The sequence below is a fragment of the Phyllostomus discolor genome, chromosome 2 (genome assembly GCF_004126475.2).
Source record: "Phyllostomus discolor isolate MPI-MPIP mPhyDis1 chromosome 2, mPhyDis1.pri.v3, whole genome shotgun sequence".
Taxonomy (NCBI): domain Eukaryota; kingdom Metazoa; phylum Chordata; class Mammalia; order Chiroptera; family Phyllostomidae; genus Phyllostomus; species Phyllostomus discolor.
The window spans coordinates 9,216,155-9,227,455 of NC_040904.2; the positions used below are offsets into that span (position 1 = coordinate 9,216,155).

General features: G+C 48.8%; 1 protein-coding gene across 3 annotated transcripts in view; it reads left to right on the forward strand.

The window, feature by feature from the left end:
• Nucleotides 1-11,301, forward strand: part of TRAPPC10 (trafficking protein particle complex 10) — an 85,110-nt gene that overhangs the window by 68,706 nt on the left and 5,103 nt on the right. For all 3 annotated transcript variants that reach the window (XM_028505001.2, XM_036017486.1, XM_036017487.1), the window contains 3 exons: nt 4,313-4,413; nt 5,770-5,896; nt 6,945-7,115. In XM_028505001.2, coding sequence (XP_028360802.1) covers nt 4,313-4,413; nt 5,770-5,896; nt 6,945-7,115 — 399 coding nt within the window. The remainder of the gene's footprint in view (nt 1-4,312; nt 4,414-5,769; nt 5,897-6,944; nt 7,116-11,301) is intronic.

The following is an 11,301-nucleotide window of genomic DNA, read 5'->3' on the forward strand; positions in this document are numbered from 1 at the left end:
TAACTAAATATATAAAGCAGGTATTAACAGGCCTCAAGGGAGAGATAGACAGCCATACAGGTATAGCAGGGAACGTCAGTATCCCACTTACATCGATAGACAGGCCATTCAGATAGAAAATCAACGAGGAAACAGGGTTCTTAAACATGGTAGAGCAGATCAGCTTAACACGCATATCCAGATATTCCATCCAAAAGCAAAGGAACATGTGTTCTTGTCAAGTGCACACAGAATATTTCCAAGATCACTCACGTTAGGCCACAAGTCTTAGTAAATGTAAGAGTATTAAAATCATATCAGGCATCTTTTTTTAGCCACAGTGGCATGAAACTAGAAATTAGGTGCATGAAGAAAACTGGAAAATACACAAATATGTGCGGATTAAACAACATGCTAATGAACAACCAGTGGATTAAAAAAGAAATAAAAAAAGAACCCCCCCCCCCAAAAAAAACAAAAAACCTTGAGACAAATGAAAATGGAAATGCAGCATACCAAAACTTATGGGCTATAGCATAAGCAGTTCCAAGAGGGAAGTTCGGAGTGGTAGCTGCCTACCTTAAGGAACAGGGAATGTCTCAGAGAAACAACCTACCTCTATGCCTCACGGAACCAGGAAAAGAAGGACAAATGAAGCCCAGAGTTAGTAGAAGGAAGGAATTAACAAAGATTAGAGCAGAAATAAATGAGACTAAAAAGACCATAGCAAACATGAATGCAATTAAGAGTGAATTGGTTCTTTGAAAACATAAAATCGATAAACCTTTAGCTAGATTCTCCAAGAAAAAAAGAGAAGACTCAATAAAATGAGAAATGAAAGAGGAAATGTTACAACTGAAACAACAGAAATACAAAGGATCATAAGAGACTATGGTGAATAATTACATGCCAACAAGTTTGACAGCCTAGAAGGAAATGGATAAATTCCTAGAAACATACAACCCTCCAAGACTGAATCATACGCAAGAGAAAATCTGAACAGACTGATTACTGGTAAGGGGATTGAATCCGTAATCAAAAACCTCCCAACAAAAGTTCAGGACCGATGGCATCACTGGTGAATTCTACCCCATGTTCAAAGAAGAATTAATGCCAGTCCTTCCCAAACTATTTCAAAAAGTGGAAGAGGAGGAATTACTTCCAAACTCATTTTAGGAGGCCAGCATTACCCTGATAGATACCAAAACCAGAAAAAGGATGCCCTAGGAAAAAATAAATTACAGGCTGATATTCCTGCTGCACGTAGGTGCAAAACCCCTACAGACCGTTAGCAAAGCAGACTCAACAATCACACACCGTGACCAAGAGGGATTTGTTCCAGGGGTGCAGAGTGGGTTCCGACCTGCAAGTCAGTCACTGTGACTCACAACATTATCAAGACGAGTGACCAAATTATATCTCAGTAGATGGAGAAAAAGCATTTGACAAAACTTAGTGCTCATTTATGATAAAAACTCTCAAAAAAAAAAAAAAAAAACCTCTCGACACCATGGGTGTGGAAGGAGAGGACCTCAGCATAAGAAGGACCAGGGACGCCAGCCCCACAGCTCACATCATACGCAGTGGTGAAAAGCTGAAGGCTTCTCCTCGAAGATCAGGAGGAAGACAAGGATGCCCACGTCACCACTCTTTGTGAACATGGTATCGGACATCTTAGCCAGAGCGATTAATCAAGGAGAGCTAAATGTGTATAAATTCAAGAGGGAGAAAGGAGACTGTAACTATTGGCAGGTGACATGATCTTACGTATAGAAAGCCCTAAAGACTGCATTGGAGAGCCGCCGGAACTAACGAATGAATTCAGTGAAGTCGCAGGATACGAGTTCAGTACACAAAACTGTTGCATTTCTATGTACTAATAATGAACTGTGAGAAAGAGAAATTAATAAAACAATACCATTTACAATTGTACCCAAAAGAAGAAGGAGGTGAAAGACCTTTATAATTGAAGACTAGAAGAAATAATAAAAGAAAACGAAGTAGACACAATAAATGGAAGATAGTCCATGCTCATGGAATAGATTTAATGTTGTGAAAATGTCCATATTGCCCAAAGCAACATATAGATTCAGTGCAGTCCCTATCAAATTCCAGTGGCGTTTCTCACAGAAACAGAACAATCCTAAAACTTGTGTGGAACCACAAACGACCCTGAATAACCAAAGCAAACCTGAGAAAGAACAGAGCTGGAGGCATCGCGCTGCTTGATTTCCAGCCACATTACAAACCGGTAGTCATTAGAACAGCATGGTGTGGGCATGAACACAAACACATAGGTTACTGGGAAAGAATAGGAGGCCCAGAAGTAAATCCATACTTACGTGGTCGATTAGTTTATGATAAAGCATCCAAGGATATACGATGGGAAAGGACATCTCTTGAATGAACGGTGTTGGGAAAACCTGGACAGTCACACGCGAAGAGACGAAACTGGACCACCATATTACAACTTACACAAAAAATAACTCAAAATGGATTAAAGATTTGAATGTAAGACCTGAAACCATAAAACTCCTAGGAGAAAACATAGGCAGTAAGCTCCTTGACATAGGCCTTGGTGATGATGCTTTGAATCTGATGCCAAAAGCAAAAGCAACAAAACTAAAAATAAACAAGTGGGGCTGCATCAAACTGAAAAGCTTCTGTGCACGAAGGAAACCATCGGCAAAATGAATAAACAGCCCTTTGAGTGAGGAAGATATTTACAAACAGTATTTCTGATGAGAGGCTAAGATCCAAAATATGTAATGATCTCATAGAAATTAATGGCAAAAACAAAACAAAACCCCCTAAACAATCCAATTAAAGAAGAGGCAGAAGATCCGAATAGATGTTTTCCCGAAGAAGACATACAGACGGCTGACTGACACGTGGAAAGATGCTCAGCATCACTCGTCACCAGGGAAATGCAATCAAAACACTGCAGTCACAGTGAGGTCCCATCTAACACCTGTCAGAACGGCTGGTACCAAAAAGGCAAAAACAACAAGTGTTGACGTGGATGTGGAGAACAGGGAACACGCATGCCCCGCGGGTGGGATTGTAAATTGGCGCAGCCACTATGGAAAACAGTATAGAGTTCTCAAGGAATTAAAATTAGAACTGTATGATCTAACAATCCCACTTCTGAACGTTTATCTAAAGAAAACAAACACTAATTTAAAGAGATGTGCCCACCGCCACGTTCATTGCAGCGTTACATACAACAGCCGAGATATGGAAGTAACGTAAGTGTCCGCCTGCGGCGGGTGGTCAGAGGAGTGATGTGCAGGCACACGCATGCAGGCATGCACGGTGGAATGTCGTTCAGCCCTAAAAAGGGGGCGAAACCCTGCTATTTGAGCAACATGGGTGGACCCTGATGGTATTAGGCTAAGGGAAGTGAGTCAGAGAGAGAAAGACAAATGCTATGTCATCTCTTAAATGTGGAATCAAAAACAACAAAACTAGCCTCAAAGATACAGAGAAGATTGGTGGTTGCTGGTGGGATAAATGGGTGAACTGGTTTTTGCTTTTTGTTTTAGTTTAAATGACTAATTTTTTAAATGTGTGTCCAAAAGGCTAAGAAATGCTGTCATTTCAGAGATTATGGCATAGAATATCAGAGCAGTCCGTGCCTACGGAATAATGTTTTTATTTTTCAGTCCTTGAAATTTCCCCTCTCACTTGATTTAGAGTTCAGGAGACAAAGATGATACTTATTTCAGTAAGCTCATGGAGTCCTGCTGAATGATAGAGTTTTCTGTACTCAGTGTGTTTGTATAAATTGAAGCTTGAGGCTTGGTTTCTGCCCTTCTATGAATTGATAACTCGATCCACACTGTACCCCCAAGTTGATTGATTGGTTTTCAGCTGGGCATTCAGCAGCACGTGGATTAAACGTTTGGGTCATTCACTGACTTTGCTCAGGTAATGACTGACTGGTGTCATCTGGACGTAGTGATTAAAAGCACTTTGTCAGAACCTCCCGTGCTGTAGAATGACGGTTGGCATGGCGGCCACGTGTGCGAGGACAGTGAGGTGGGTTTGTGCTGCCCCCTGCGGCCTCTGCTCTGCAGCCACCGGGACCATTCTGGCAACTTCTGGACCTTCTGCCAGTTCCACACACATCCATTTTCCCCGACTGTATATGCAGCTCTGTGTCTCTCCTGTGTCTGTGCGCATGTTCGGTGGGGTTTTCTTCTGAACACGGAACCGGAAAGCCGTCAGGTGTGCGGGACACTGGCTGCCACCGCAGACGCGGATGGACGGTGGTGGTGGTGGCCGAGCCGCTGGCGAGTGGTCTGAATGGCGTCCCTCTGTCTCCCCCCAGGTGTCCATCGAGTGCCCGTGGTCCATCTACTCCACCGTCATCGCGCTGACCTTCAGCATGCCCTTCAGGACCACGCATGCCCTGCTGTCGTCGGGGACACGGTAAGGGAGGCCCTGCTCCTGTTCCAGGCTCTTGGACGCAGAGCCCCTTGCTGTTCAGAGCTTGGCCTTGGTGACCTTGAGCATGTTGTCTTACATGACCATGATGCCGTTGTCCCCTGCAGCACCCAGTCCGCGCTCAGGTCTCCCAGCTGCCTCAGCGGTGACTCTGCCCAGTTGCTCTGTGGGATGCAGGCCCCAAGCAAGCCCCATGTGATTACCCCATGTGATCATCGGATGCCTTTTTCTCCCTCCCGCCCTTGTTCTTCAAGCCCGTGGCCCACTGACAACTGTGGGTCAGCTGTCCCCTAGGAGGTCCGCCGTTCTGCATGTTCCCTGGGCCATCCTCTCGGGTCGGTTAAACTAGTCCCCCCGTGAACCACGGGGTACCTCTGGAGCAGGCCTTTCCAACCGCAGCACTGCTGACGCTGTGGGTCAGGTGGCCCTCTGCTGTGGGCGCTGCCCTGTGCGTAGTAGGGTGTTAGCAGCTCCCCCGCTTCACGCCCGTGGCACTTCCCATCCTGCCCACCCTCAGTGTGACATTCCCAACGTCCCCTGGCGCGGGCAGGGGGAAAATTGCTGCCAGTGAGAGCCACTGCCCTAGAGGCTCAATGAGGCTCAGAGCCGGCCTCTGGAGAGCCCGGGGTCCTGGAGGGGCGGCCCCGCACTCCGTGTGTCCCCGAGTCCAGAGATGCGGGGTCCAGTTGTCCGGAGGTGGCGGTGCTCTCATCGACCACTGGGCCCGGACGAGTCTGGCCTCTCCCTGCGATGGCACCTTCTGCTTCACCCATGGGTCATTCGGGCAATTTGGAAAAAATGTCAGCACCCTATTTAGAGTGGGACATTATTCTAGCAGCATTCTCCCTTTAAATCACAGTGAGGGAACTACAGATACTAATGGTTAAAAACATCGGTAGGTGAGGAACAGAGCCCGAGTTGCTCTAAGATCGGCTTCCGCAGCCCCTCTCATGTGGCAGAGCTGCGGGGAGCCCGGTGCCCAGTCTCAGTGAGAAAGCCTTCCCGTGGCCGCCGCTCGTGCCCGCTGCTCGTGCCCGCGCCACTCGTCGACGCCGGTGGTTCCTCGTTCGGAGGACTCGGTCCCAGTCTGTGTCAGACGCCACTGTGTCAGAAGCAGAGTGCCCCTGATCCCCTTTCCTCGGAACCGGCTCCTCGGGAAGACTGGTGCTCGCAGACTCGTTTCCCTGTGAAGCAGAAAGTAGGAGTGTGTGCAACAGCTGGGTCTCAGTATTTTACTGTGTGACTTTTCCGATGCCCCAGAAGGTTCTTCTTAACAAAGCCAAACTATATTTCACAAAGTTCTTCAGTGTCAAAGTCATATTTTTTGTTTCTCTGCTGTAGGAAATACATTCAAGTTTGTGTCCAGAATTTGTCGGACCTTGACTTCCGCCTGTCAGACAGCGCCCTGGCGGACGTCGGGGGCAGCGCCGACCTGCAGCTGCGGCCGCTGAACCTGGAATCCCAGCAGGTAACCACCTTCTAGAACTGAGCATGTGCTCAGCAGAACACAGGAGCGCGGGTGCGTGATGGCCGAGCCACCCGTGACGTTGATACTGTGCTTTAGAGAATGCGGATGTGCCCGCCTTTCCGGAGGGGAAGGGCGGGCACGTGAGACTGCTTGGAGGCGCAGCTTTGGGCTGCGGCGTGCGGGTCCGCCTCCCACTCCGTGGGCTGAGCAGTGCAGGGAGAGATTAGGAACTGGCGTGATGTTATGTCATCAGAAGAATGAATCCCTACACTCGTCCCGCCCCACACACAGATTTATGTAGCCACAAGCTTATTCTCAGTCTCCCGTGGGCGGGGAGTGGTGGCCGTGCCGTTCTGCCTGTCATCAGATGCCTGCCCGGGCCCCGGGGAGAGGTTGGCGGTGTTGGTGTCAAGGCGTCATCTTCGTGTTCACACCACCTGGTGGCATCCTCGCCTTGCTTTTCCTGTTTGCACGTCACGTGTTTTCAGACAGTAAACACTGAGTGTTTAGAAGAGCAAGAGCTTTCTTAAAGGATGTCTCATCTTCAGCGTTCTCAAAGGATTTTCCCAGAACACATTAGGCACATTTCAGACCCCACCCCCGTCTGGGGCTGTGCTGCAGGGGTGACCGCTGAGACGTGCTGTGCCGGTTCCTCGCGGAACTCCGTGTTCCAGACGAAGTGACTGGCGTGGGTGTGGCTGTCCTTTCTCATTGACTGATGCGTTTCCCATTTTGGAAATGTGTGGGATACTCTATGCTTGTAAACGTCCTTTAAGCTTTTCAATCTCCCATGCTGTGAGGCACACGAAACCTTAAAAAGGTAAAGCTTATTTTACCAACCTTGTGCAGGCTGCTCCAGGGGCAAGGGCAGGCAGGAGGGGCGGGGCCCCGGCGGGTGCAGGGCCTAGGGCAGCGCATCTGTCAGGACTGTCAGGCCAGGGCCCTGTGGGGTCGCTGCTTCTCCATCCCACCCGCCTCCTGTGGGAGGAAGCGCCCCTCTGCCGGAGTGGGGCTCGGCCCCGTGCGGTGACGGCCGGCTCTCTTGCAGCACATCTGCAGCCGGCAGTCGGTGTTCTTCGTCTGGGAGCTGACGTGGACGCGAGAGCCGCCCCCTCCGCTGCACGCCCGGTTCTCCGTGGGATTCCGCCCCGCCTCTCAGGAACGGCTGACTGTCTCCTTAAAGCCCTATACTTACGAATTCCAAGTGGAGAACTTCTTTGTATGTATTGTTTTATTTTGGGGGTGGGGAGTGCAGGGTGGGGAAGTGAAAGGCGACCTCATATTCTTTATAACCTAAAAAATCCGACAACATCTTTCAAAATAATGAAGCAACAGATCACGGAAAATAGTTAACAGTTGGAGTAGTTGAATCGCTGACTGACGGTATTTGAACCCAGGTCGTTTTCAGGGGACATGCTATTTCTGGCAGCTCTAAGATGAGTGTTCATAACCATAAAAACCAACGACTTCCTCCTGCCTTTGCCAGGTGGCTCAGTTGGTTGGAGCATCGTCCTATACACCAAAGGATTGGGGTTTGATTCCCAGTCAGGGCACATGCCTGAGTTGTGGGTTCCATCCCTGGTCAGAGCATATATGGAGGGCAGCTGATGGATGTTTCTTTCTCGCATCTCTCTCTCTCTGTCTGTCTCTCTCTCTTTCTGTCTCTCTCTCTCCCCAGCCTTCTCTCTTTTTCTGAAATTGGTAAACATATCCTCAGGTGAGGATTAAAAAAATTTTTTTTTAAACGAAAAGACCAAAGACCTCTGATTGCACCTCCCTTCTCTCCCTTAGCTGACAGTAATGTTCTGGAACTGTTTCTCAGAGTTCTTTCAGCTTGATCCTTAACTGTTACATGGGGGTGGGGGTGGGGGTTGAGTTATAAAGACATGTATCTGGTTCTCTAAAAGAAAAAAATATTATAGTTCACTTAATATTGGGAAGGTTTCCTTATAATCTGTGTGCGGAGCCGAAAGAAGCCTTGAGCTAGGTGAGTGGGTAGCTCTTTTCTGTTTCTTCAGTGAGATTGTTGGGTTTCGTGTTAGGGAAATGAAGGGAAAATACAGGTGACCCTGAACAACTTGGGAAGGTAGGGGCACCCACTCCCATGCAGTCAAAAAGTTGTATCAAAATACAACTTTTGATTCCCCCAAAACTTAACTATCAGTAGCCCACTGTTGCCTGACTGCCTTATTGACAACATACACAGATTATTCACACAAATTTTGTATGTTATGTGTGTGTTATACAATATATTGTACTCTTCTGATAAAGTAAGCTAGAGAAAAGAAATGTTATTAAGAAAATCATAAAGAAGAGAAAATACATTTACAGTGTTTATGGGAAAGAAAATCCATGTGTAAGTGGATCTGCATAGTTCAAACCTGTATTTTTTTTAAGGGTCAGCTTTCCACAATCTTGTGGTGTTTCCTTTTCTGCTCTTTACTACTGAAATGGTGAAACAGTGCTTTGTTTGAGAGGTGTTTGTGTTGACCCATCTTTCCAGTACCTCCCTTCAACCAAAAGACTATTTGTTTCGACCCTTCTGTTTTATTTCACTGTCCCTATCAGCTTTAGTGTTGAACATGACCGTGAGCCTGGTTATCTTTTTGCAGTGTGGTACAATCAGGCACCTTTTTGATGCGTTAATAGCGACCGAACATCACATGTTCACATGGTAATTTCTGTGGAAATTCATCTGCTTTGCTTACTGCAGATGATTATTGGCTAGGTACTTATTGGCCAATACTTGGTACTTATTGGTACTTATTGGCTAGGTACTTATTGGCCAATACTTGGTACTTATTGGTACTTATTGGCTAGGTTTTCCCTGGTACTTACTTTGTCTTTTTCGCTCCCTCCTCTGATGCAGAGTATGGAGAAATCTTCCTTTAGAGCTGTACCGGCTGAGTCAAAGGCCAGAGAAAACTGTCTGGTGGGTGGTTCTTTCCCAGGCAGATATTCTGAGGACTCAATATGTGGGTACCACTTTTTAAAAAAGCCCTGTTGGGACATAACCGATACACCATGAAGTTCGCCCATCAAAGGGGCACAGTGTGATTATGGTGGTAGGTTGACTGCGGTGCAGCCATTACCGTGATCCTGCTCTAGAACACTTTGGTCACCCTAAAAAGAAGCCGTGTGCCCCAGTAACAGTCCTCCCCATTCTGTCCCCCTCAGCTGCAGGTGGTCACCACCTCGATGGAGGCAGCTCTGCCTGCACTTGCCTGCTCCGAGCAGTTCATACACGCAGGGTGGTACTGCGTGCGGTCTTTCCGTGCCTGACTTTCTCCACTTGGAGCGCGGTTTCCAGTGTTTGCTCGCCGTGGAGCAGGGCCAGAACTTGGTTCCCTTCAGTGGCTGGACAGTGCTCCATCGTGCAGACAGGCCGGCCACGTTTTGTTTTTCAGTTACTAGTGGCCAGATAGCTGGGCTGTGTCCACTTTGGGGAGACTGTGAGTGACCATGCCGTGAAAACCCTTGTGTGAGTTTTTCTGCACCGACGTGGTCAGTTTTCTTGGGTAAATAGCTAGGTGGAGTTGCAGGGTCATCGGGTAACTCTGTTCTTTTTTTTTTTTTAAGTTTTGCTAAACTGTTCTTCAGGGACATCACTTTGCACTGCCACCAGCAACGCCTGAGGGTTCCCCTTCCCACTTCCTCACTGGCACTGGTGGTGGCGGTTGTCCTTTTTTACTGTGACCCTCCCGGGGGCGTGAAGTGGTGTCTCGTGCTTTTGATCGGCGGTTCCCTGCCGGCTGCTGGCGTTGAGCGTCTTTCCTGTGCTTCTCGGCCACTTGCATATGCTCTTCGGAGAGATGTCTGTTCAGGTCCTTTGCCCATTTTTTTATAAGGTTGTCTTTTTATCACTGAGTTGTAAGAGCTCTGGACGCATTCTAGATATCAGTCCCTTATTAGAGATGGGATTTGCAAATATTTCCTTCTACTCTGGGTTGTGTTTTCGATTTCTTGATGGTCTCCTGGAAGACAAAGTTTTAATTCTGATGAAGTCCAACGAACTGAGCTCTCTTATTTCTTGTGCTTTTGGTGTAGGGTCTAAGAAATCGTTGCTTATCCCAAGGGCAAAATGATTTCCTTCGAGTTCTCTTCTAAGAGTTTGTAGTTTTAGCTCTCACGTGGAGGCTGGCGATCCACTTTGAGGTAACTTTTGTGTACGGTGACAGACAGGGGTCCAACTTCCTTCTCTCCGCGTGGTTAATCAGGTGTCCCCGCACCATTCACTGAGAACACTGTTCTTTCCCCATTGGATGGTCTTGGCACCCTTGTTGATAATCAGTTGGCCATAAATGTTAGAAATAAACTCTTACTTATTTAGAACTAAGCTCTAGCACTGCCCCAAAGCCTCAGCAGCTGCTGTCAGGTGTGGGAGGCACCTCACTGCTAACCGAGGGTCCCGTGCTTCCCCTTGGCTGTGTCCTCCATCCCTCGTGCAGCCAGAAAGGTGGTGACCAGGTGCTCCCAAACGCGGCTGGGACCACACTCACCTGCATATCACCCTGTAACTGCGCTTCCTTCCAGGCTCCGGGCGAAATTCGCTGAGCTCAGCAGCAGTCCAGACTGGGTGTTCCACCCGGGAGCAGGGGGCTCCTCGGGCAGCTCTGCAGGGGGGCCGTCCCTCTCTGTACAGCGTTCCTTCGGGTGTCGGCCACTGCCGTGCCCCCAGGACAGACGGACACCTCATGGCCTGCCCGAGGGCCTCTGTCCCTTTGCACCTGCACGTGCAGGCATCTCTTGTGTCCAGTCAGAGCGCCCTCCAATCAGTAGAAGCCTGCCCCGTCCCCAGAGGGCTGTGACGGGTGTCGGGCAGGCAGGTCACTGCTTGAGGCCCATCGGGGTTACTGCGCAGCCTCGTTGGCTCCCAGGAAAATGGGGTGCCTCGGCAGCAGCCTTTCTACACTTCTGAAGTCTTTTTCCTTTGAACATCTTATAATACCAACAGAACGCTTGAAATCAAATTATACTGCAATTACTTTATGTGCCTGCTATGTAAATTAACAGTTAGTAAGTGGAGCGCCGGTCGCTGGGTGGTGAGCTGCGGCTCCACAGCGGAGCGCAGGGAGATGGGAACACAGAAGTGTATCAGGGCCTGGAGGAGGAGCTCTGCACTCCCTTCTGCGGGTCTGTGGCTGGAGGGCTTGGAGGGTCCTGGGCAGGGCTGGATCGGTCCATTCCCACCCAAAGAGCGTAATGAGTGTATGTGCGCTGTGAGACGGGAAAGCTTGAAAATCCTTGATCCAGGGCGGGAGGGGCCCGTGTCCATTTCGGGTCTCTGCCGGCCACTGGGCCAAACAGCATGGAAGGAGAGGCAGCGGTACCACGGAGCATCTGAGCTGTGCTCTCGACAGTATCGTAGAAGGAAGGAGGCTTCCTTCACCAGCGGCAGCGGCAGG